We start from the raw sequence: 24,451 nt of genomic DNA on the forward strand, positions 1-24,451 counted from the left end.
TATAAATATTTTTAATATCGCACAGTATGTAGAAGTTTAAGGACAATTGCACGCAATGCAACTAAGTAACAGTTTATGTAACCCTTCATATAACACTTTCTTTGGTAAACATTTTCTCTGAGCGAAATTCTATAAATGTCATGTACCGCATAATTGAAATAATAAAATATAATAAATAAAATAATTGAAATATAAAAGTCTCATATTAGAAGAACAAGGTTTATATAATGAAATTTAACTTCAGTATAATATGTATGTGACAACCAAAAAAATCGATGCTCAAAGATTAAAAACAGGGCTTTTCTGAAAGTCTTTGAATGCTCTGTATTTCCAAAATTATTCAACGTTTTTTAAGTAACGAAATGTTAGGATTCATTTAACGCGGATTTGTGTATGTTCTAGGACAGTCTTCTACTGAAGATTTTGAGAAATGCTTACTGAACCAATTACTGAACGACTTTTTCAATCCTCCAGTAGTGCAAAACTATAAATATGAAATGTTTATCCGTCGGTTGATAAAAATGATAATTTTCAGCTTGTGCACTTTTAACTAAGAAGTAGTTTTCTGAAGTCAAGGGATGGTTTTATAAAATTAATTCTGGGAACGTTCAAAAGCCTAAAATAAGCCTTGAATACTGGTGTACTAAATTTTCATATTAGTGCATAGTTATTTTTTAGGGTGGTTTATTAATGATAGGAGGCATATTTAGTGCACTTTATAAGCACTTGCATGTAAGGGGTACTTTTTTATGTCAAGGGATGGTTTTGCAAAATTGATTTTCAGGGCGTTGGAGAACCTAAAATGAGCCCTCAATCCTGATGTACACAATTTTCAGATTAGTGCAAATTTAATTTATGGCTTTTGGGTATTAAATGAGCCTTAAAGGAGCCCTCAATTATGGCATAGGTCTTACATTCTTTGGGCAAAGTAGTACTTCCAGCTTTATTCACTTCAGCGACGTTCGAACATACGCGCTTTGTCGCATGGCCTACATAAACTTCACGCCCGATACATGGAACTTTACCCCCGATACATTAAACTTTACGCCCGCTACATATGCACATCGGCGGAACCCTTAAGTCTCCCTTCTGCTAAGTACGTTATTTCTTCTTTTCACGTATAATTTCATATTGTTAATAACATCCAACCTCCTTTATATTCCTAATATCTTTGTTTTTAAGGAGAGTAGGACAAAAATTAGCGTGTGTATCAAGGGACCTAGGGCCACAAAATTTTCAAAAGGAGAAAATCCATTTTATCACTTTACACATTAAACCTAACAAAACAGAAGCGTTCTGATACGTTTCTTACCTTGTTTTTTATTGTTGTTTAATATTTTTAGAATGTATTTTGTTAATGCGAAATGAAAATGTATTTTCAAAACTGAGGCACTTCTGAATTACAAATGTAACTTAAATTTTAGGTACACGGTACTGCAATTAAGAGAATTACTTGAAGCATGAATAATAAAATTTAAAAATAACATATCGTTGTCATCGTAATTTGTAGATTTTAGATTTACTCCTTCTACATTATTAAGTGCTAAATTGAAAATTTCTTATATTTTATATTTAATCCTTAGTGGGAAGAGGCATAGTGGGAGTGTAAGATAGAAAATGATGCACTTTATGCAAAGTACTACACTGTTGTCCTACTCGCACTCACAACTCGTCCTGGCTTTTATGTCCGAGATGCGAGAGCCTCTTGCAAGAGCAACCAGTTTAGGCCTTTGGTTTAGAAAAAATTTGGGATGGTTTATGGGGGCCACATGTGCCAGCGTAAAACTTTTATTTATGAAAGCAAAAAGGATCCATTCTTTTTCACAAACAAAACATTTTATTTAAAAATAAACCAAGTACCTGGAAAAAAATGTCAAGAGATTCATTAGCGGAACAGCTACTTCATTTTATTCTAGCTTTGGGCGCAAGAACTAAGATCCTGGAACCCTTGCTTTAAAAGCAGTGTCATTATAATTGAATGTGTATCGAAATTATTCACATTTATTACAAGTCTCTGTGATTATTATAAACTAATAATTAGACTTAGTTAGTTATCGTCTATAGCACAAAGAGTTATTATTTGATTTTAAACTAGCTGACTCTAACTTTTTAATGATACTTTACATTATTCATGTACAAATTTCCAGGAGACTTGATTGAACATAGGTAAATGTACTGCACGTCAAAGTATGCACATTCAGAGATGCGCATTAACTTGTTAAATAAAAACACTAGAACAAAATTTTCGATATGAGAGTTAAAGTAGACCCAAAAAGGAGTATCTCTTATATCTTGAAATTTATTGATAAAATTGATTCCTACAAAGAAAGCCACCCTTCTAGTCTAGCTGTGAATTTTGTTATTTCTTTAATCGATGTTCTTTCGAAATTATCACTTTTCACCAAAAATGTTCTCTTTGAAAAAAATTATATTCTGATAGCAGGCCCATTTTTGTTCTAGTTTCCTGCATAATCAATATTTTAACCAAACTATGCAACATCTTATTTTTCCTCATTTTTTAACGTAATTGTTATTTTTATGTTGAGAATTAATTAAAGTAAAAAAATACTAGAGGAAATATGTCTTCGTAAATCGGTTTTCTAGCAGACCATATATTTCAACTTTCGAAAAACCCCAAATTACAACATGACGCATTAGTTAAGCAAAATTAAAACGCGAATATATTGGAAACTCCCCATTTTTCGAAGGAGTGCACGTAACTTGCTCGTTGTCAGGAAAAACATGTTACATGATATTCAGTAACATTTGACTCCAGGCTATTTTGTCTCGTGTGACAGCTCCGCTCGGGCCGCATGTTCACACTTGTCAAAATAGCCTTCTTTACGCTCTCGATATACAATGTACGATTGTGAACTTTTAATGTAGTAATGAACGCTAATTGTCATTAAATAATGAATTTTGTATTGCATTGTTTTGTAAAATCACAAACATTTTAACAGTGCTTTTTAAGAAATAATAAAGAATCAAAAATAATAATTTACTATGCACTTACCCATCTGTAGCAAACGATGTCCACATATCTACCATTCTTCTACTCACTGCTATTTCTGTATTAGTCAAATTTAAATCTGACATTGTGGTGGAAAACAGTGATAAATCAAAAAGGTATATAAGTTCATCCATGTGACCACATTTGAGGGTATTATTTTCCAGATTAGAATAAATACTGAGACGGCCCCGATATCCAAAATTATAAAAATAACTCGGACTCTTAATTTTTCGTGTTACTATTTGCAGCATTTTCAGTTGAGGATAAAAGAAAAAAGCATCATTGGTAAATTTTAAGATACTTTCCGTAAACTGGGAAAAATTTTGTTAACAATTAGGAATCTTCATATACAAATATTTTCAAAATTTATAGAGGTGTGCAGATATTATGATAATTTATTACTTACCGCAGTTTTGTTAACTGAAAAGGGGGAATTATTAAAATAGAAACGCATCACATCTGATTTAAATGTTTGTAAGTTTAAAGATTGATCGTAGTAAGAACCGATAAAATCGATAATAGAATCTAGGTTAGCTCTATAAAGTTCGAAACTTTCATCAATGGAATTTTGACCTGAAATAAAAAATATTGAGCATTTATTTTTGTTTTCTGGAAACAGGGATTATATATAATAACAGGGAAAATAAGTTAGCAAGCTTTCAGCGGGAGTCTACGGAAAAACTATGGAAGGATCTGAAAGAGAAAGTGAAAGAGTGTGTGCAAAAGAAGGTAATTAGAAAGAAGCAGAAAGGAATAGTGCAGCCGTTGTGGGACAGGGAATGTAAAATGATGAAGAGAAAGGTGAAAAGTAAGTACAGGAAGTGGAAGGAACTGCGAAAAGAGAGGTGTACGTAGAAATGAAGAAGGAGTTTAGTGTGGTGTGTAAGAAGAAAGAGCAGCAAAAGGTAAAAGAGCTGGATGAGGAGTTGGGAAGTGCGAGGACAGAAGGGGATGTGTGGAAAAAAATTAACAGGTTTAGGAAACTTAGGGTGGGGACAAGTGAGATGATATGAAGTAACGAATAGAAGAGATTTTTTCAAGACTTATTTCAGGGATCAGATACACAGAAGAGAGATGAGAGGGTTAGAAGAGCGAGTCAGGTAGATGGAGAGGAGCTAAATGAAGAGGAAATAGAGAAGGATATAAGGAAGTTTAAAAGCTTTAAGGCAGCAGGGCTGGACGGGGTAGAGAACGAAGCGTGGCTGTTTGGCACACAAGATGTAAGGGAAAGTCTGAAGGGGGTAGTGAAAAAAGTATCGAGGGGTGGGATTTTCCAGATGTTGGAGGGAGGGGTTAATTGTACTAATGTTTAAAAGAGGGGATAGGGCGAGTAGGGAAAATATAGAGGAATTACGCTAATGAATACGGCGTACAAAATATACGCGATGGTATTGGCAGAGAGGCTGCGGAAGGATGCTGAGGGAAAAAGAATACTGCTGTAGACGCAGACGGGCTTTAGGGAGGGACGGAGTACTATTAACAATATTTACGTCTTTCAGTACGTGGTAGGTAGAGAACTAGCCAAAAAGGGTGCCAAAGTGGACGCGTTTTTTTTATCTAAAAGGCGTGTTCTCTTCGGTGGTTACGAGGAGGTTGTGAGAGGCAATGGAAGAGAGAAGAGCGGAAAGAGGTCTGATCAAGAGGGTAAGGGAGGTTTATAAGTATATGAAGAGCGGAAGATAGAGTAAGAGGACGGGAGGGAATCTCGGAGAGTTTCTGGATGGATAGGGGGTTGTGGCAAGGATGCCCGTTTAGCCCAACGTTTTTTGCTATTTTATTCGCGGATATGGAGAGTGAGCTGGCGGCCAGAGTGGAAGGAAGAGTTAAGGTAGGAGGAGTAAGGTCACTACAGCATATGGTCACTCGCATATGCAGATGACATAGTGCTGCTAGCAAAGTGGCTTTAAAGGAGATGATGAAAAGGTTGAGAAGATACTTGAACAAAAATAAGTTAGAATGAAATTTGGACAAGACGAAGGTTATGGTGTTCAGGAGAGGAGGTGGGATAGATAAGGGGGAGGAGTGGAAGTGGAAGGGTAAGCGGTACAGGAGGTGAAAGAGTTTGTGTACCTAGGCTTTCTGTTTCAGAGGAATAGGGTAATAGAGTTAATATAAAAGAAAGAGTAAGAAGGGAAAACGTGTCGATGAGGTAGATGTGGGGCTGGGAAAGAGGTTATTCGCAGATGATTTTGTAAGGTTAATGAAATTGTTTGATTCGCTAGTGATGAGTGCCTTATTTTACGGAGTGGAGGTGTGGGGGTGGAAAGTAAATAAGGAGGTGAGTAGGTTACAGCAGAGATATGTCAAGTGGACACTGGGGTTGGCAAGGAATACGTCGAAATATATTGTCAGGAGGGAGACAGGGAGATCGAGTTCAGGGATTACAACAGGAACACGAGCGTGTTAGTATGAGGAGAAATTTTTGGTAGAGGGGGGAGTAAACTGGTCAAGGACTGTTTGTGTGAGAAGGAGAACAGACGTAGAGGTGCAAAGATGGAAGAGAGCGCAATATTTGTGTGAGAAAGGATAGCAAGGAAGTTAGGAACTTCTAGCGAAAAAGAGATGGAGATGCATGGAGCATTATACTAGGCTGTTGCTTTCTAAAGAGAAGAGGATGTGTGAATTGTGCAAAAAGGGGAATGCAAAAGCGGAGCACTGCTTGAAGGAGTTTAAAGAGGTGGAAAGGAGTGGGATAAGCATAAAGTCATTGTTGCATGACAGGGTTGACAAAAGGGTAGTAGCATGGGTGAAGGATGGGGTGGGTAAGATGGAGAACAAGAATGGGTTGAAGGAAGAAGAATGGAGAATGCTAGACTTTAGAAGCTAGTGGCTCAGATATTAGGTGTGGATGAATGTTTGTTTAAAGAGGTAGTTGCAAGAAAATTATGTAAAAAATGTAAGTGTAAGCAAGTCAATTTTTTGAGACCAGCAAGTCGAAAAATTTTATCTTGCATATTTTAGTGAAAAAGCCATTCGCTATCAGACTATTCTACACTCTTTCTCTTTTTGATAACTTTATCGATGTCTATATAATGTTTTACCATTTTTTTATTTTTAATAGCAAGTTTCAAGTAATATATGATGCGGATGAAGTGAAAGACAGTAAAAAGGGAAAATCATGTGAAATTACAATGCTAGAAATCGGTGCGACCTATGATACTGAACTAGTGTGAATTTTGTACTCTCGTGCTACCTTGGCGTGGTAATAACACCGAATACTGCAAGTAGAAGTAATTGGTGTTATTTTCCATCTTTTTAGGATAACCGCAACGTAGTGGTGTTTTGAATCGACTTCGCATTGCATCAATGTTATGGTCATTTTAAATAATGGTAGGCACTTTAATGAACTTCTAAATTTAAAATTTGCAAGGCAATGCAACTTCTAATTACAGTTGATTAAGAATTATTTTTTATGAATTATTTTATTTCGGCCATTAAAAATCAAATATACAGAATGTGCGAAATGAAAAAAATGTACATAATGTAATAAAATGATTTCGAACATCTAAATTCAAATTATGATCATTTGTATGAAACGTTTCCAAATACGATAATTTCAGAAAAACTTTCTCTTTTTGTTACAATCTTGAAAATTGTTGAAAGATTCTGATTATAAGTATGTAATGAAAGATACAATCAGTAGTATAGCAATCGGAGGAACACGAAAAATTCATTAAGTCTACCCTTAGATTTTCTAGTTTTACAAACTTTGCAATAAAGTTTATATAAATATCAATTGTTACAAAAAAAAAATCTTATTGAAAGCCATTTTTATTGTAAAATTTAGTTTCGTTATCTTCATACAAGCTTGAAACTAGAAATGTACGTAATTTAGTAAAGTGGGCAGGATTTCATTAAGAAATGTATATCATTTGCTGAAGGTATTATAAGTTTGCAAAATTGTCTATAAAATTGGTGAAGTTCTTTTCATCGTTTTTTGATGTAATCGACACATTTGTACAATTTAAAATAACATTTATAAAGCATGTACAGTTACGACGATCCTAATGTAAATTACAACCCATTACAACTAGTTTCCATTACAACTAGATTCTTAATTATTTTTTATTACTGTATTATATAATATGTGGTTATTATAATATAACATGTGGTTCATATTCTAAAATGTGCGATACATTTTTCAAATTAATTATTCCACTAGTGAAAGTAATTTCGGTTTATTTTAAAATCCAAGAGACAACTCATTATATTCAACAATATTATAAAGCTCATAATTCGCGTGCAGTTCACCACCAAGTATGAGCAGCACGCTGACCAATGAAATTGCTTTGTTTCTTCAGAACAATTGGGCTCGGTTTATTTGGAGATTCTATGATTCCGTAATTTTATCTTTTGCCACGTTCGATTAAAACATCAGTTTTTGTGTTTTGACAACGTGTTTTAGAAATACGTAAAACCTGGTTTATTGCAACACTCGTTTATTACTAGCCTCGTTTATTGAGAGCCAAGATACTCGTCTATTACAACTTCTCCTACTCCAACTACTGATACGTGGAATGGCAAGGTTCCCTCTCGAGTTGCCATACACGAGATGCTTACGGTCCGAAGGAGTTGCAATAAATGATGTTTGACTGTAACTATATCCCGCACAGTGCTGCTCCTTTCAAGATGCCATGAGCAATATCTACGGTTAAACAATCGAATTCACTGAAATACAGTAATTGGTCAAATATTGAGTTGTCCTTTTGGCCTTTTTTTTTAAATTCTTCATCGTCGCAGCGATGATTCAACAATTCAGGTTTTAACGACTCTTCTTTCTTAACAATCATAGTTTTTGTGGCCTCGTAAGTGACGGTGCAATTGCTACAGATGTTTGATCTATTAAAAGATTCATGCAAATTAAAGAGTATGTTGTCCACACGATTATCAAACAGAAATACACCGATTGTTCCTCGGACAATTATGTTTCGGATTTCGATGGCTCGAGTTTCCAATAATTAGAAATTATTCACAATAAGACGTAAAATTGTAGCCATGCTATTAATTTTCGCATTCACGGAATCATAAAGGCCGATGACATGAATTTTCTTAAAATCAGATTGAATGAATTTGGGACATTGCGCAAAGAAAAATATTTAGCCCTGATTTCGTGTCATCCAGTTTTACTTCCCACGGGATTGACCATCTTAAACTCATCAAAGTATAGAATTGATGCAACATTCATATTGTTATCTTTAAATAAGGCATGTCTCTAATAGTATTGTACAACTATGAATAATTTAATCAATCCTTTTTCACTAACGCGATTGTTCAACATCACTTTTCTTACAGAATTACTGGACAGAATAAACTTTAGTCTCGTGAATTGGAATACAAGCCATTTTACTTTGAACAGGGATTGTTTTGTAAACACCACTATCTTTGTTGTGCACTTTATCTTCTCGTTTACCAACAGGAACATATTTCGTATTTTGTGCTAACTTTCATTAAACTTTCTTTTTGTTTTTAGTTATTCATTTATGCAAATTTTATAATTTAAATTTAAATTTGATTTTATAATCAAATTTTAATTTTATGATTATTAATTGAAGCGTTGAAGAATATTTCCGTTTCTATTCAGTATTTTAATGCTGACGTTTATTTATGATTCATAAACAATCACATAAGTTGCGAATTATACTTATTTTTTAATAAAGTTCATTGTAATAATATAATTTTAGAAAATAAAGTCAGTGATAAGTCTTAAATTTAGGAAGATTAGAAGTATAAACAGTTTCAGGTTATATTTGGATTTTTCGTCACGTGAAAAAAATGTTTAATGGCTCTTTTATACCTCATCTAGCCGGCTAGCATTCATTAGTTCCTTCTTTGTTTCTATCGCACAATACAAAGACAGAGTTACCTCTAAGACTAATCTTTCTTTCAAATTGTTGTCAACTTAGATTGTTCAATAGACTGGATTCAATAGGGTAGAAATAGAGAGTGGAGATCAGTAGACATAGATGTTTGGTCGTTTTCAAATGTACGACTGCAGCTATATCTTTTTTATACTACGTACCACAAAGATTACAGTCAATAATGCAGAAGTCGGAAGGAATTGTCGATTATCGAATATTGTTCCTCTTGTTTGCATTATAAGGTATAAAAAGATTGTTGCAGTCGATCGTTTCAAAACGATAAAAAAACTAGGTCTAAATGCATGCGGTAAAAAGAAAGATTTGATTCATTAAATTGCTGCAGGGCATCATAATCCCATCCCAGGAAGGTTATCATGGCTGATACTGTGTATTGTCGACTTAGAAACCGCATCGGAGTCCCAATTCAGGGCCTTAGGGTGCAGTTTCACTCGCACCCTATCTTTAGGTTGACCCTGATGACAAATGTGTTAACATAACCTAAAAAGAAATAGAAATCACGACTGCGCATTTCAGGGATAGCCACGTTGATACATCACTGACTCTATTTTTCATAAATTAGCGGAAAATTGAATTTTAGGTAGCTCACAATAAAAAAATTTCATACTTGAACCGTAAAACTTTCCTAATATTTTTTTATTGATAAATATATTTCGGCAATTCCATGTCAATCGGATCACCTAAATGTCTCGAAAACGGTTTTTTTTTTTCACCAAATTTGGCACAGATTATCTTTAACATGTGTACTTTCATCTCAAATATTTTAGAATTACTTTTTCTTTTGTTTCAAAATGACGGACCAAAATATCTAAAAAGCGTGGTTTTTTACATGCTCTCCAGATACACCATTTTTAAAATAAAAAAAAAAAAATGATTAACCCCAGATTATTATTTAATTTGATATCTTTCGTGTTGCTAGTAACAAATAAACTACTGAAATGCTAAATTTCAAAATGGCGGATTCAAAATAACAGCCGAAAATGAAATTTTTTAATTTATATGTAATGTTCGTTTTAAAAACCTATTTTTAATAATCCTTGTTATTATTATTTAAAAAATACCAATAGCGAGTCCTATATAAACGAATTATATAAACCAGAAATAGTTTGAAGGGTTTAAGGCATCGTTGATTTCAAATTTTCCATTATTTTTGTAAAATTTATTTGTTTAAACAATTTGTGTAAACAAATTATTGCGTTATTAACTAATTTTGCAAAAAAAATACAAGAATCAGATTGAATGGCCTAAGTTACATCCGGAATAGTTCTTTTATGTTTTCAATTACGCTTTTTTTAAATAATGTAATAATTAATTAATTTTGTAAATTTAATAAAACTGTTTCTGTTAATAAGGAAGGCAAAGAAAATGCAAATACGACATCAATTATTTAAGGGGTTTTTGAGTACGCTAAATCCAAAAATGCGACTGGTCTTGAAAACAGTTTTCTTTCAGCATCAAAGACTGAAAAATTATAATGTAATATGTATTTTCAGTAGCATCATACTAAATAAAATAAATTTTGTTTTCTAAAACTAGTTCTTGTTTATTACTATTTTAATTTTGAAAAGTAGAACATTGCTCAGAAAAACTGGACAGGCCCTGACAAGTTTGCCCTTAGTAAGGCAAAAAGCTGCAAAAGCGTCACAAACCATGTATAGCACTTGCCATTTGACCCGACCAGGGCCACGCCAAAACTAGGAGAAACTGATCAGTGTTTCACCAGACCCACGTTTATATTTCTACATGGGTATGTATAAAAGTCCTTTTCTGGACGTACTTTTCCGTGCAGAATTAAATTGTGACACTTATTGTTAATAATTAAAAAGGCGTTTCATTGTGATAATCAGATGTTTCTAAATCGTCTTTTCTAACGTACATAACATGGTTGAAATTATTTTGAAGAGTATTAAAAGTATAAGTTTAATCATTTTTCAGTATAAGGGGATTACTTTTTATGTTTCCTTTAACTTTTACTTCAAAAATGTAAGTTCAAGTAATGTATAAATTTTAAATTTTTGGGTTTATTAGCGACTTTAATTTAATCATAGACTTTTGCAGATTTAATGCAAATTATATCAATTATTGAACATTTTTCATTGAATCGAAACGTAATTGATTTTATTTAACACAGAAAAACGGAAGATAAACTTTACATCAATTTCCGATAAAAAATTCGCTGCAAAAACATTAACTTCACAGCATAAACTTCAACTAAATATCGGTTAAACTTTCTTTTGTTTTTCCATAACAACACATGTGTTTTGAAAACGCGAAGTTGTCTGAATAAAACTTTATCGCTCTAAAAAATTTCCAAACAAATTTACCTTTTAACCATCATTGCTGCAATCCTTTTAAATTAAAAAAGCGATGGAGCAGACGAGGAGATATTCCGGTGTCCCTTTCAGTTTCAAATATTTTTCCTGATGCTAAAAACAAAAAAAATATGTCATACGTGCAAAGCTAAAATTTTTTCGAAAAATCCTGATATGAATAAATCTTCAGATTCGCAAACTAATTTTGATACGAATACTACCCAAGAAATAGATACACCTACCACTCAAGAAATAGAAACGAATACGACTCTAGAAATAGATGCAAACAGTAATAGTAACAAAGAGTCAAGTACTTCATCTCATGAGTTACCTCATAAAAAAAAGAAATTTGATTGTTGAAGTATCTTGTAAAGATTAGCATCTTTATGAATCAGGGAAAGAGATGCTCTTACAAATTCAAAAAAATGAAGGATTCAACATTATCACCTTTCGAAAAAGTTACACTTCTCACTTTGACACCGAAGAGCTGGAGTATCAGGGAAACGAGTAAGTTTTTTAATGTATCGCGGCGGATAGTAAAGAAAGCTTAAGACCTTGTCGAGGAAAATGGTATTTTTACATCACCTAATTTAAGAAAAGATAAACCGTTCAACGAAGATACTGCAACGCTAGTCAAAGAGTTTTATGATTGTGATAGTAATGGAAACTTTTAAGGGGAATGAAAGATACAATGTCAGTTAAAGAACTTGATGGATCTCGGGTCGATAAATGAAAGCGATTAATGCACTGTAATTTGAAAGAATTACATGCTTTATTTCTACAAGAGTATCGAGAAAATTATGTGAAATTTTCTAAATTTGCTAGCTTAAGGCCAAAAAATTGTGTTTGTAGGAACTAGTGGCATACATTCAATTCCTGTGTGCATTTATCACGAAAATGTAAATTTTATGTTAGACGATTTAAATGTCGGTAATCTTACAAAAAACACAGATTTACATTTAAAAAATTATAAAGACTGCATTAATTTATTAGTATGTTATCAAAACTCTTCTGATTGCTACATTGGAAAGTTTCTTAATTGCAAAGCTGAAAATTCTTATTTTAAAAGAATTACACAATTACACAAGAATGATCAGAATCAGATTTTATTGATGAGTTTATTAAAAAGTTGTATAAGCTAAAAACAGATGATTTTATTGAAAAACAACAATCACAATTTTTCAAAAAATGTCAAAATGATTTGAAAAAAGATGAAGTCATAGTTTGTATGGATTTTTTCTGAAAATCCACAATTTTTATCTCAAAATGCAATAAGCGAAGTTCACTGGAATTATGAATATTGTACGATTTTAATAGTCATGTGCCATTATAAAAAAGGAAAAACCTTGGAACACAAATCTATGATTATAATATCAGATGAGTTAGATCACAATACTACAGCGGTACCTACTTTCATAGATGGTGCTGTACAGCACTTTAAGAATAAATACAGTTTTAAAAACATTGAATTACAATTCGATGATTTTGGTGTAGAAGCAGAACATCACTTTTTTGTAACAGCTTATGGGAAAGGTCCTGGTTATGGTATTGGAGGAACCTTTCAGACAGCAGTAAGACGTGCTAGTCTGCAAGCTAGAACACCATCTCAACAAATTCTAAACATTGACAGTGTACAAATGGGCCAAAGCTAATGAAAAAAATTGAAATATTATTCTGTTCAAAAAATGAAATAAAAGATTCTGCAAAAAAACTAAAAGAAAGATTTTTAGGTGCTGAAAGAGTAACTGATATTCGGAAAGCTCATGCATTCGTTAAAAACGAATTAGGACAATTTGAAGCACTTAAATTCTCAACTTTAGAAGTGTAAAAGACAAAATAAGAAATAAATAAATATAATAACAAAAAATTTAAAAAGCGTAAAAAAAACAAAAATACGAAAAATAAAAAAAAATAAAATAAAAAAAATAAATGTAAAAAAAAACAACAAAAACGCAGGCATGATGATATTCATGACAGTCTCAACCTTGTGGAATGCGGAGAGTTGTTATCTCTCTTATAGATAATTAAAAATTTTATACAAAATATTATGCTATGCGTTTAAATATGCCATTAGTTTCAATATTATGTCTTACGTTTTTTTGACATAGAATCTAATTCTGAAATTTTTTATGCAAAAAATGTTCTTTATGCAAAAATTTTTTGAAACGAATTATTTAAACAAATTCATGTTGCAAAAGTAATGGCGAATTTAAAATCAGCAATGCTTCTAACACTCAAAACTATTTCTGATTGATATAGTTAGTGGCTAGATAATTTCATGGTCACAGAAGAGTTTAAAAGACTGAGTTGGCAATGTCCTTGTTATTATACAAAATTTCGTTATCCGCCATATTGGACTCGCTATCCGCCATTTTGAAATTTAGCATTTTAGTAGTTTATTAATTACCAGCAACACGAGAAATATTAAATTGAATAATAATTTCGGGTTAATCATTTTTTTTTCACCTTAAAATGCTATGTCTGGAGAAAATGTAAAAAAAAACACATTTTTTGAGATATTTTGGTCCGCAATTTTGAAACAAAAGAAAAAGTAATTCTGAAAAATTTGAGATGGAAGTACACATGTTAAAGATAATCCCTACCAAATTTGGTGAAAAAACTCGTTTCCGAGATATTTAGGTGGCCCGATCGACTTGGAATTGCCGAGTTATATGCGTAAATAACGTAAACAATAAAAATATTGTTGAAGGTCATACATTGGTCATCACAAGTGAAACAGGAAATAGAAAGAAAAGAAAAACTGGCCTGTACTCTTCTATGGATATATCCATAGATAAAGACAGGTGTCAATCATACTACTGCGCTCGGTCAAACACATCGAGAATAGTGCAAATACCGATCATACACTTTCAATAAATATGTACCTGGCCATTATCCCAAGATTTCTAATTAACCATTGGAATGCAAAAATTCCTGTGGTTGAATGGAAAATAATTAATTTTAGAGATTAAACGAAAAGTTTCCGCTGTGACAATCAGCTTTGGAAATATCCAAGCTAAAACTTTACATTCTTATTTTCTCAACACATCTACTAAATTTATAGACCATGGTGACTTTTAAGTACTGTGTCTGCTGTCAAAATTTATTTGACGAATAGTGTTTTAAATCTACAATTTAACCCGAAATTTCATGATTAATGTCATGTATCATCTTTCTGTAGTACTTTGCAGCCATAAGTATGTCATAATTCATATTTATAGCCGCTTCATTAAATATAAAGTCTGCATGTGACACTTCAATCTGCATGTGACACTTCGCCTATACATTGCCATGCTCTAGGATAATGTCAGGAATGCTTTACCCACTTCTCATTTACCCTGAACGACGTTAACCTTATCGTAGCTGACTTTACCCCGAATTAATAATTACCTGCAACAATTTTTACCCCCAGTTCTTTATGTGTGCACGTGCTTCTTATCACACTGTTTTGGTGTGAGTGTCGCATTGAATCGATGTAAACATCGCACTGATGCGGTGTGAATATAGCCCGAAAAGTGCGTTCTACATACTTTTTACCTATACACTTAAAAGTGTTGATTTTTAAATGAAACGACACCGCATAGTACCCATCTATTGCTGTGAGATGCGGGAAGTTCCCGATGACTGGAAAAAGGCGATAATGTTTCAATATACAAAGAAAAATGAGATAAAAGCAACTGCAATAATTGCAGAGGCATCAGATTACAAAATATCGTAACAAAAATATATCCAAAAAATATTTATTAATAGAATGATGAAAATTAAATTCGGAAATAAGGGTACCCATGGAAGCTTTCTGTGTCTTTGTGGCTCTTTTAAAATCAATTTTCGACATAGACAGATAAAAGTTGTGAGAAGTTCTGGAAGTAAACGGAATCAACGGAAGGCTCCTAAAAGCAATTAAATCGATGTATGCAGGTATACCAGAACATAAAAGTGTGGCAACAAATAGAGTCTAAGTAATCCACGAAGAAGAGGCCCACTGAAGACCTTTCATATACTAATGGGCCTGGCAGGAAAGCATCAGATAATGACTTAGTAAATTTCTTCGCTCGTAGTGCTTGCTAAAGAAATTGATACAAATACGTAAAGTAGGCGATTAACAAAGAGTGTGAAACACTTGCAGCTTGAATCTGAGGCTTGAAGTACGAGTCGGAGGTTAGCGCACAAGCGAAGCTAGTGTTAAACCGTAGTCGAGAATGAAGAGCTAAAGGCAAATACTTCAACTAAAAAAGTAGTTATTTCACGCGTCAGACATGCAATATTTTGCGGAAAACGTCCGAGAATAATATTTTGGGCTTTTTTTCAATCTTAGCACAAAATTTCCGATCCAATGTAATAATTTTCAGCCAAAATTGCGTATAATCACACTCTCATTAGAGAAGGAATTAGAATTGTGTAAAATTGTTTAAATGTCCACGTTTTGAGATCCCTGAATATGAAAAAGCATTATCATATTTTTGCGAACAATTTATCAAAATTTAGACATTCTATATATCGTTATTAGTAACACTCAAGAAAACGAGCACATCCTAATAAACCGATTTTACTTTTCAAGTTTTGAAATTTTTCGTATTGACATGTACTTCCTCCGATTAAAAATTTTTTTTCATAACAAGCCATATATGTGCACCACAAGTCGTAAACTTTTATCTTAGGATTGCCAGTCGTTCATAAGAAAATAAATAAAATGTAAGGTTCTCTACATATCAATGCTTTTAATTTAACACATTGATTTATAAAATTAGTAAGTGAATGTCAAAACCTTTTTAAGTAATAAATTGTCATTCTTTACACATAATTTCAAACAACTGAATTAAGAAAATCTACGTATAAACAAAAACGTTAGTATGGATTAAAAGAACGCACTATTTACATCTACGAACCTTGCACGTTTTACGTATGTTACGAGTACTCGTGTTTTTAAATACAAGACCTATATTAAACTCTTCGGAATAAGAAAAAAAAACCGATATCGTCACTTCGATCATCGAGATGGTAATGACAGCGTGTATTTGTTCTGTACCCTCAATTGTTATACGATTTTCAAATCTTTCGCATAAAAGAGCTTCTTCTCCTTTGTATTGGTCGTTATTGCAGATTTCGATACAAATTTCTTTGAAATTTCCTTTAGCTGTGCCGCTGAACCATCTGAATTGTACATAACAGAGCTTACAGTAATCCCGACTTTTTCTCGTAAAAAATATATTAGCTTTCTTTAAAAGAGATGCACATAAATAATATTGTTTCTTTCATAGCTGATATTATAGCGTTACTTGCGTGTTTTAATTCAAATTTATGTATTGTTTAGTATGTCACAAAAGGATGAACGGTCACTTGTGTTTTTGACCAATTATTACCTTGAGAAGCATCTTGCAAATTAACCGCGCGTTTTTCAGCGAAATCTAGTTAAACAAGAATATGACCCATTAATAAATTATTACTTCACGCTACTGATACAGTTACTTTGTTGTTTGGTAACAAAATCATGTCGAAGAAGTCGTTTCATGTCTTCGCATAATGGGGCCACCACAGCTTTTAAATCAGATTTATCGACGTTTAACCACTGTTTGATTTTGATATTTTTTACAAAATTCTCGACGTAGGTCTAGCCAGAACGTACTCTTTCGGTCCTAATTTTGCAAACCTTAAAAATACAATTGTTTCCGCAGGAAAAGCGACATTAGAAAGTTAATAAAATTCTCAAATTACATCAAACTAAACGTTTATTTTCTCTCCGTTTACTTTCACGGGTACATAGTCGTTTTTCCCTGGCAGTATACGGCTATTATTATCATGGTTATACAAATGTTTTGCGCATAACAGCCTTTCTTCTGAGAAAGTTTTTCTCACTTTCGCGTCTAAAGAAGATAGAAACCCTTTTTAATTGATTATTTCTTTAGCTCTGCAAGTCATGCGATAAGAAGAATGAAAAACGGATTAACTCATCCTGATTGCTGAACAGTTCGTCAAACTGGTCAAAATTGTAATTTTTTTTCTTCTAGTTAATTCAGCTTTTTCAAAATTTTTCATCAAATTTATTACAATTTCGTTGTTTTCATGAACATAATTTTTATCAAAAAGCTTGCAGCGTATCGTATTACATTCTTTTCAGAAGGCATCTTGCTTGTGTTTTTTAGGTTTTACCTCAAGAGAATTGGTCTCTTCCTCTCCAAAAATTCTCAAACAGGCATTTAGAGAGGAAACAGTTTTCTCTTTGTCTAGTTTAAAAATAGCAGTGTCACTTTCAGATAAAATATGACTGTCCACATCCATATCAATTTAATCAGAAAATTTATCTTCGTGAATATCATTGACGTATGAATCATGATTCCTAGATGTATCAGAAGACGCAGTTTGTCCTTGCGAATATTTTTTACGGCAAGTTTCCTAAATAATTTTTTTTTTATTGTAATAAATTGAACATTTTTGCGAATCCTTTCGGGAACAAGACTGGAAATTCTTTCATTATCACTGTGGCCCAATCTGCCAAAATGATCATAACATCTTTTACTTGAAGGCATTTTAGCAGCAATGTATCTAGATACGAATGGACGAAAAACCACAAGTATTTAAACTCGTTCCAATGAAGAAAAAACAAAATAATTGTAAGCAAGCAGTGTAGCTAAAGTGATGTTTACGCTAAGGAAGTTGAAATGTGAGAGCAGCGTTCTTTTGCTTTTCCAATGCAGGTTTAGACAACCACGTTTGCGCCAAATATAGAGACAAAAGCGAATCGCGGTGGACGTGGCGCGGTATAGCATAATCAGTGGTATCAGAACGCGAATATCTCCGGCACGGGCATTAGTTAGTTCCAGCCCACGAAGGAATAATAAGGAGACCTAACTCCGTTTCCTCACTTGGCAATAGAAACATTACCGTAAGTGGTACGCACATTACAGGAAGATTTGAAATTTTTCATGCGCAGGTGCGCAGTTTTCCTCTTCCTGTACATGGAAAAGTGTGCGAATGAGAAGGTTTGTCAAATTAACGTAAGTTAGAGAGGTTCTGTTCGTTTGTTTTGATGTAGGTATCAAGTGGTCGCTGTTTGCGCGCTAAGTTTGAATGATGTAAATATTCAGATTTAATACTAATGATAAATAATGATTGGAAAACGCATCAAAACTAATTTCATAATCCTACATTAGAATTTTGGAGTAACCGATCAAAAAATAATGCGATTTCCATGCAAAAAACATGATTAATTCCGGTGTTACGAAAAAAAAATTTTTGTTCAATTTAGCATTTTAAATGTTAAAAAATGTTAATAAAAAGGTAATAACAAGTTTTAGTTTTAAGCAAAAAATATTAGTTTCAATAGTATAAATATGATTTGATTATTTGCATACAATATTATATATTTTATAATATTTATACAATAATTAATTAGTCACAGTAAGCATAACAGAAAACTTGTTTAAATTTCTAGAATCCAGACAACAAACTATAAATGTTACTTATATATTTAGCGAATATTGTATAACTTTCTTTTAATCCAGGTCTTCTTCATGTTATTAAAAAATGTATGATATAACATTTATCAGTGCAGTAATTAATTGTCCTTAACTCATTTTTGTTCATTTTAGTAATTTTATTTTAAGTAACATTGTTTAAAATAAACAAAATTTTAATTTTAAGACTCGTTTTGTCTATAGTTTCAAATTTTAAAAACGTATTTGCACACGCAATAATTAGGAAAATTAATGGTCTGAAATAATTGTTGATTATTGTTTCAAATTTTATCACGAATGTTGATAAAAGTACAAATTTCATGATTCTGTTCTATTTTTATTAATTTTTATATAAATATAGCACACAAAGTATTATTTAAATTTATATTTGAATTTTCCTTTTCTTAAAGAAATATTTATGTATATTAATTCTCCCATATAAGGTAATCAGGGTCGAAATGCTTATGACAGATGGCATCCCCCGATTTTAGTTTGATATCATCACGAAAATCTTTATTTACCAGTTTTATTCTTTTTTTATCCTTAGGCACAATAATAAATTTACATTTTTTAGTGCCTGGCTACTTGTAACTTTATCCGCATTTGCACCCGACAATCACACATTTCACCATTTTCAATAACAACTTTTTGTTCACTGGAATGCAAACTCTTGTAATTTCCCGTTATTGGAAGTAAAAATACTTAAGTAAGTCTTTTTTAAAAATAAAAGTGTAAATATTTACATTATCACATGCATTTGCGCAGCTAGTCGGCCCAATGCACAGCCACCGCCACCGTGGGCGCGGTCAATATTTCCGCAATTTTCAACTGAGAGTGCCAGGCGACTGGTTAGTTCTGTGTATTTCCAGATTATGTAACGCCATGTGTCACTTTAAAAATACACAGAATCACTCTTCTTATGAAAAAACCAAAAAAATCGGGGGATACGTATTTTCGGAAACGCGATTTTAGTTTTTTGAGTTTTGAAACGAGTATGAAAATTTGTCTTTTTCTAAAAATGAATTTTTTTATTTAAAAATACATGTCCATGCGAAGAATTTCAGAGCGTAAAAAGGCAAATCTGTTTCTTAGAACCGAAGATATAGAATATCAAAGAAAAAGTTACAAACATTTTCGAATTCCCATACCTCCGCCATATATATATATATATATTAAAATCACATTTATATAATTGAGAAAATTGAGAATTTTGAAAATACTGTGAACTTATTGAATCAAAAAATATCATTTTGGATTTTTCATTCTTTTTGTATGCTATCAAAATTTGAATTTTCGATTTTCCAAGAAGCCTTTAAAAGTTTTTATGATAACGAACAAAAAATTAAAAGACCAATGTTGTGATGAGAATCCGTCCACGCTCGATATAGATTTTTTGGACTGTTAATGATGTTTTTCACGATGAGAACAAAAACTAGGCATCCTATCAAAAAGTCAATGATAAAAAATATGTAGATATGTTGAAAATTCACAATTTTTGTCTACTCACCTTATTCCGTATTTTGCATAGTTTGACCGCAAAATTTACTTTTTGATTTTCGATGATTTTTTTATGCTGTCAAAATTAGAATTTTCGATTTTTTAAGACAACTCAAAAGGTTGTTATGATATTCAAAAACCCACTCTGTTAATTTTTGGTGTGATCAAAAAAAGTAATTACGATAAATTGTTCGTCTTTTTAAACACTATAAATATCCGTAAAAAGCATTTTTGAATCTTGAAAGAAGTGGTCTAAAAATATTCAAAATGCACTCACTTTTGGAGTTTTTATCCAAAATAGCTGGCTAAAGAATTTGATCTTTATTTCAAGATACTAAAAGAGTCTGCCAAAGGACAATCCTATCTGTCAATTGTTTCCAAAGTAATCGCGCTAACAAACTAAAAAATATACAGACATACTAACTAAAGTAGTTACGAAAAGACAAACTTATTCGTAGAGACCTGCTTTTCAGATTCAGGGTCTCTTGAAACAAGGAAATTTTTAAAAAGCTTCTCTGATAAAAATGGAAAAATTGCCAGGGTTATAGCATTTCAATAATTCTAAAAAGGAAAAGAAAATGAACATTATGAGCCAAACAACGCACGATGAGATTACTTTTTTCAAGATTTGAAAATTCCGTGTACGGATATTCGTAGGGGCAAAAGTAATAATTTTTCCCAATTATTTCTTTCAATAAAAATTAAAGTACCAAAGTTACACCGTTTCCAAAAATTAAAAAAAAAACGAAAATAAAACCTTTCAGCCGAACAACAGACGATATTAAAAAAGCGGAGAAGAGCAAAACGTTCTTTTAAACACCTGAAAACATTAGCTTGCAAACTTTTTGAATTTTCATTAGAATTAAAATTTCGATCGCATAAAGAAGTAATCAAAAGTTTACGATATCGCAAAGACATCGAAACGACATGGGCATAGGATGTCGTAAAGATGTCGTAACGATGTCGTACAGACGTCGCCAAATTTTAATATAAACGTTATAAAAATTTGTAATTATTATTTGTTCGTAAAAAAACATTACAAATAAAAAAATTGAAACTTTTGAAAAAGGATACAATCTACGAAAACAAGAAATGAACGGCATTTATTCGCTCACGAAAAGCTAAACATTTGTAATCAATAATTTTTTATAGGAAACCTAGCTCTTGTTGTATTTGTAAAAACTAAAATAAAAAATGAAACAATGAAATATTTGTAAGAATGACACAAACCATGAAAACAATTAATGGAAAAAGTTTCTCACCCAAAAAAAAGATACAAATATGTCATGAATATCTTTTCCATAGGACGCATAGTTTTTTTTGTATTCGTAAAACATAACATAAATATTTTTTTGTTGGAAAACCACACAAGAGATGACAAAAATGGAAAGGCAACATTTTTTTTGTATGAGGTAAATATATTATCGAGTACCAAGCGCATGCTTTGGTATTATTCTCGCACAGTCTGTTGGTTTGAAGCACTTCGCATATCATTTGTAGACATAGGCGTCCTAATTTTCGAGGTGGGTGTTGCAGAATATTATATTGTGCACCAATGTAGCGAAAAAATCTATTCACGGTCGAGCATGAGTTTTTAAAGACACGTTCGTGTTAATATTACTGTTAACGTAATGTTACTGTTAATGTTACCATCAAGGCCGTGGCTGCTAAGGCGGCCTGAATATTAAATATGGTTAACAATAGCAGTATCTCAAAAGTTGTGCGGATAATAATCGACAATGCGAGGAAGCCGACACCGAGCATGCTCAGGGACGAAATGTCCACTCGTCGCTACGCCTTCTACAAAAGGTACCGAGTTAGCCTATCCGTGAAAGAAAAATGGCTCAACGGTAAGGCTCACCTTCCAAGTGATGGAGGCAACTGGTTTACAGATAGTTTCAGAAACAAGGAGAATATAGGTGCCGTTGTATATTTTAGAAGGAATGGAATGGGATTCACAATTGCGATCGGGTCCTACGCCACAGTTCTACAATCTGAGATTATGGCCATGCTCCATTGCGCCCACAAGGCAAAGGAGTATGGCAATATAAAAAACATTGGTATCTGCTTAGACAGCAGGGCTGCTATCATGGCCCTGAATGGAACAACTACCACGTCACTACTAGTTTGGGAGTGCTTTGAGGCGCTAAATAATCTAAAGACAGACAACCGAGGCATTCTGCTATGGATCCCTGGACTCAGTGGAATCAAGGGAAATAAGATATCTGATAGGCTAGAAAGGCTAGCAGCAAAAGAAAATGTTACTGGACCTGATCCAGTTGCAAGCATTTCCAGTAGGTTATTCACTGAAGATATTAACAGGAGGCTGACCAAGGAACATCAGAATAACTGAGGAACGTCAGGGGCTATTACAGTCTCAACATAAAACAACAATAATAATAATAATGTTGTAAACAAAAAGGATGTTTTAAAAACTCGCGAGGCTGTAAATATCTAGTCAGTATAGACGATGTTGCCATGACTCAAGCTCGTGAGCATCAAAGGAACCTACACATGGCATAAATTGACTACAAGCAAGGGTTTCCTTGCGTGCCGCATGATTATTTGCTTGAAGTCTTAAAACTTTACAAAAGCTGCCCACACATTATTGACTTTCTTAGCCATGCGATGAGGCTCCGCGGTACAAGAATCAAGTATTTTGATCATGGACAACCAAGGATAACTAAATCAATACGCTTTATGATTGGTATATTTCAAGGAGACTCCTTTCGCGCACTATGGTACTGCTTAGCGTTGAATCCTTTGAGCCAAACACTAAACAGCATGTCTCATGGGTTTAAAATTCATGATAATGAGGATGGTCATCAAGTGACCCATCTTTTTTACGTGGATGACCTGAAGCTGTACGCTAGTTCAGCCCAGAAACTGCAGCAAGTGATCGATGTCACAAAGTAGTTTTCCAATTATATCCACATGGAGTTCGGACTAGATAAACGTGGGACAGTGCATTTAACCGGAGGGGAATTAGGGACCGCAGAGTTAGCCAACGAGTTCGGAAATGACATCGAGGCAATGGCTGCAGGCGAATCATAAATATCTGGGTATTCTGGAATCTAAAGGTATTCAACATACGATAGTTAAAACAAGCCTAACGACTGCCTTCACTACGAGACTCAGATTAATTATGAAGATTTTTCTCGACTTGGTAAATAAAATCAGGGCAATCACAACACATATAATACTGATAATTTTTTTGTTATCACTAAAAGTCGTAGGGATAAATTATTCGTATTTTCGTGTAGGTATAAACAGCCGTATATGGAATTTCCATATCCTAGAAGGTTTTGGTCTTAAAAATCGTGTGCAAGAATGCACCCCAATCCGATTTGTTTTTAAAAAGTTATTGGGTATACAGATGACAACCATGACAAAGACAACAAAGTCAGCCACGACAGACAGATGTGAATGATTATGATGTGAATGCAATATTACCTAATTATACTTATAGAGAAAAATTATTTCTTTCTTAATTACGAAAAAAATCAAGTTTTGTTTCATGGTATTCATACTGTTGTTCGGCCCTTGCCGAGCAGACATCTCAGATTCCCGCACCACACCTAATTAGGTACCAGTGCGCGCAATGTTCGTTCTTTTACATATTTAAATATCCAATTCAAAACCTGATGTATATAATAATATATTATATGTAGGACATAATCAAGTAGGTTTGCAGTAGATTCCTACATAAACATAGAAGAATAATATGCTGAAAACTAATAGACAACTTTCTTCGAATTGTTAGTATTCAAAATAACAATTATCTTATATTTTTAAACTACATATGTCATAATAAATAAAAAAGGAGATAGAAAATTGTTTACTTAAACTAAGAATTCTAAAACTGAACTTTAATTGTTTTTATTGCTCACCCAATGCAATTACAAGCGCTTCATCAGCTACGACACCACTCATAAAAGGCAAATCCTTCATTTGATTATTTTCTATCAAATTTCTTGGACTGTCTGTTAAGTATGCATCTTCAGAGTCAGGCTCGTCCGTAGGTGTCCAATTGTATGTTAAAGGTCGTAAAACTGTGCTGAATATAGACATCGTTTTTAATAAAATTTCTGGACTTATTTGTCGCATGCAATTTAAGAATCCTTCAGAAGTAATCCATGGACATTGAACTAATGTAGCTATATCCCTTGCATACTCAATAAAGTTGCTCCTTTTTTGGTATGCCCAAGGGAATAAGTTTGGACCACTTTGGATAATATACTTTTGAAATAGACCTGTGAATGCATCGTGAAAACGACTAAAATTTGCCCTGTCTCTCTCTCTCTC

At 32.9% G+C, this 24,451-nt stretch overlaps 1 protein-coding gene across 3 annotated transcripts in view; it reads right to left on the reverse strand.

Annotated features, from left to right (window-relative positions):
• Nucleotides 1-24,451, reverse strand: part of LOC117166923 (esterase FE4-like) — a 64,497-nt gene that overhangs the window by 2,426 nt on the left and 37,620 nt on the right. For 2 of the 3 annotated variants that reach the window (XM_033351393.1, XM_033351386.1), the window contains exons 4-6: nucleotides 24,037-24,399; nucleotides 3,417-3,583; nucleotides 3,014-3,321 (exon numbers count right to left, since the gene is read on the reverse strand). In XM_033351393.1, the coding sequence (XP_033207284.1) occupies nucleotides 3,014-3,321; nucleotides 3,417-3,583; nucleotides 24,037-24,399 (838 nt within the window). The remainder of the gene's footprint in view (nucleotides 1-3,013; nucleotides 3,322-3,416; nucleotides 3,584-24,036; nucleotides 24,400-24,451) is intronic. The other variant, XM_033351402.1, reaches the window with a different exon arrangement.

The sequence above is a fragment of the Belonocnema kinseyi genome, chromosome 1 (genome assembly GCF_010883055.1).
Source record: "Belonocnema kinseyi isolate 2016_QV_RU_SX_M_011 chromosome 1, B_treatae_v1, whole genome shotgun sequence".
In the NCBI taxonomy this organism is placed as follows: Eukaryota; Metazoa; Arthropoda; class Insecta; order Hymenoptera; family Cynipidae; genus Belonocnema; species Belonocnema kinseyi.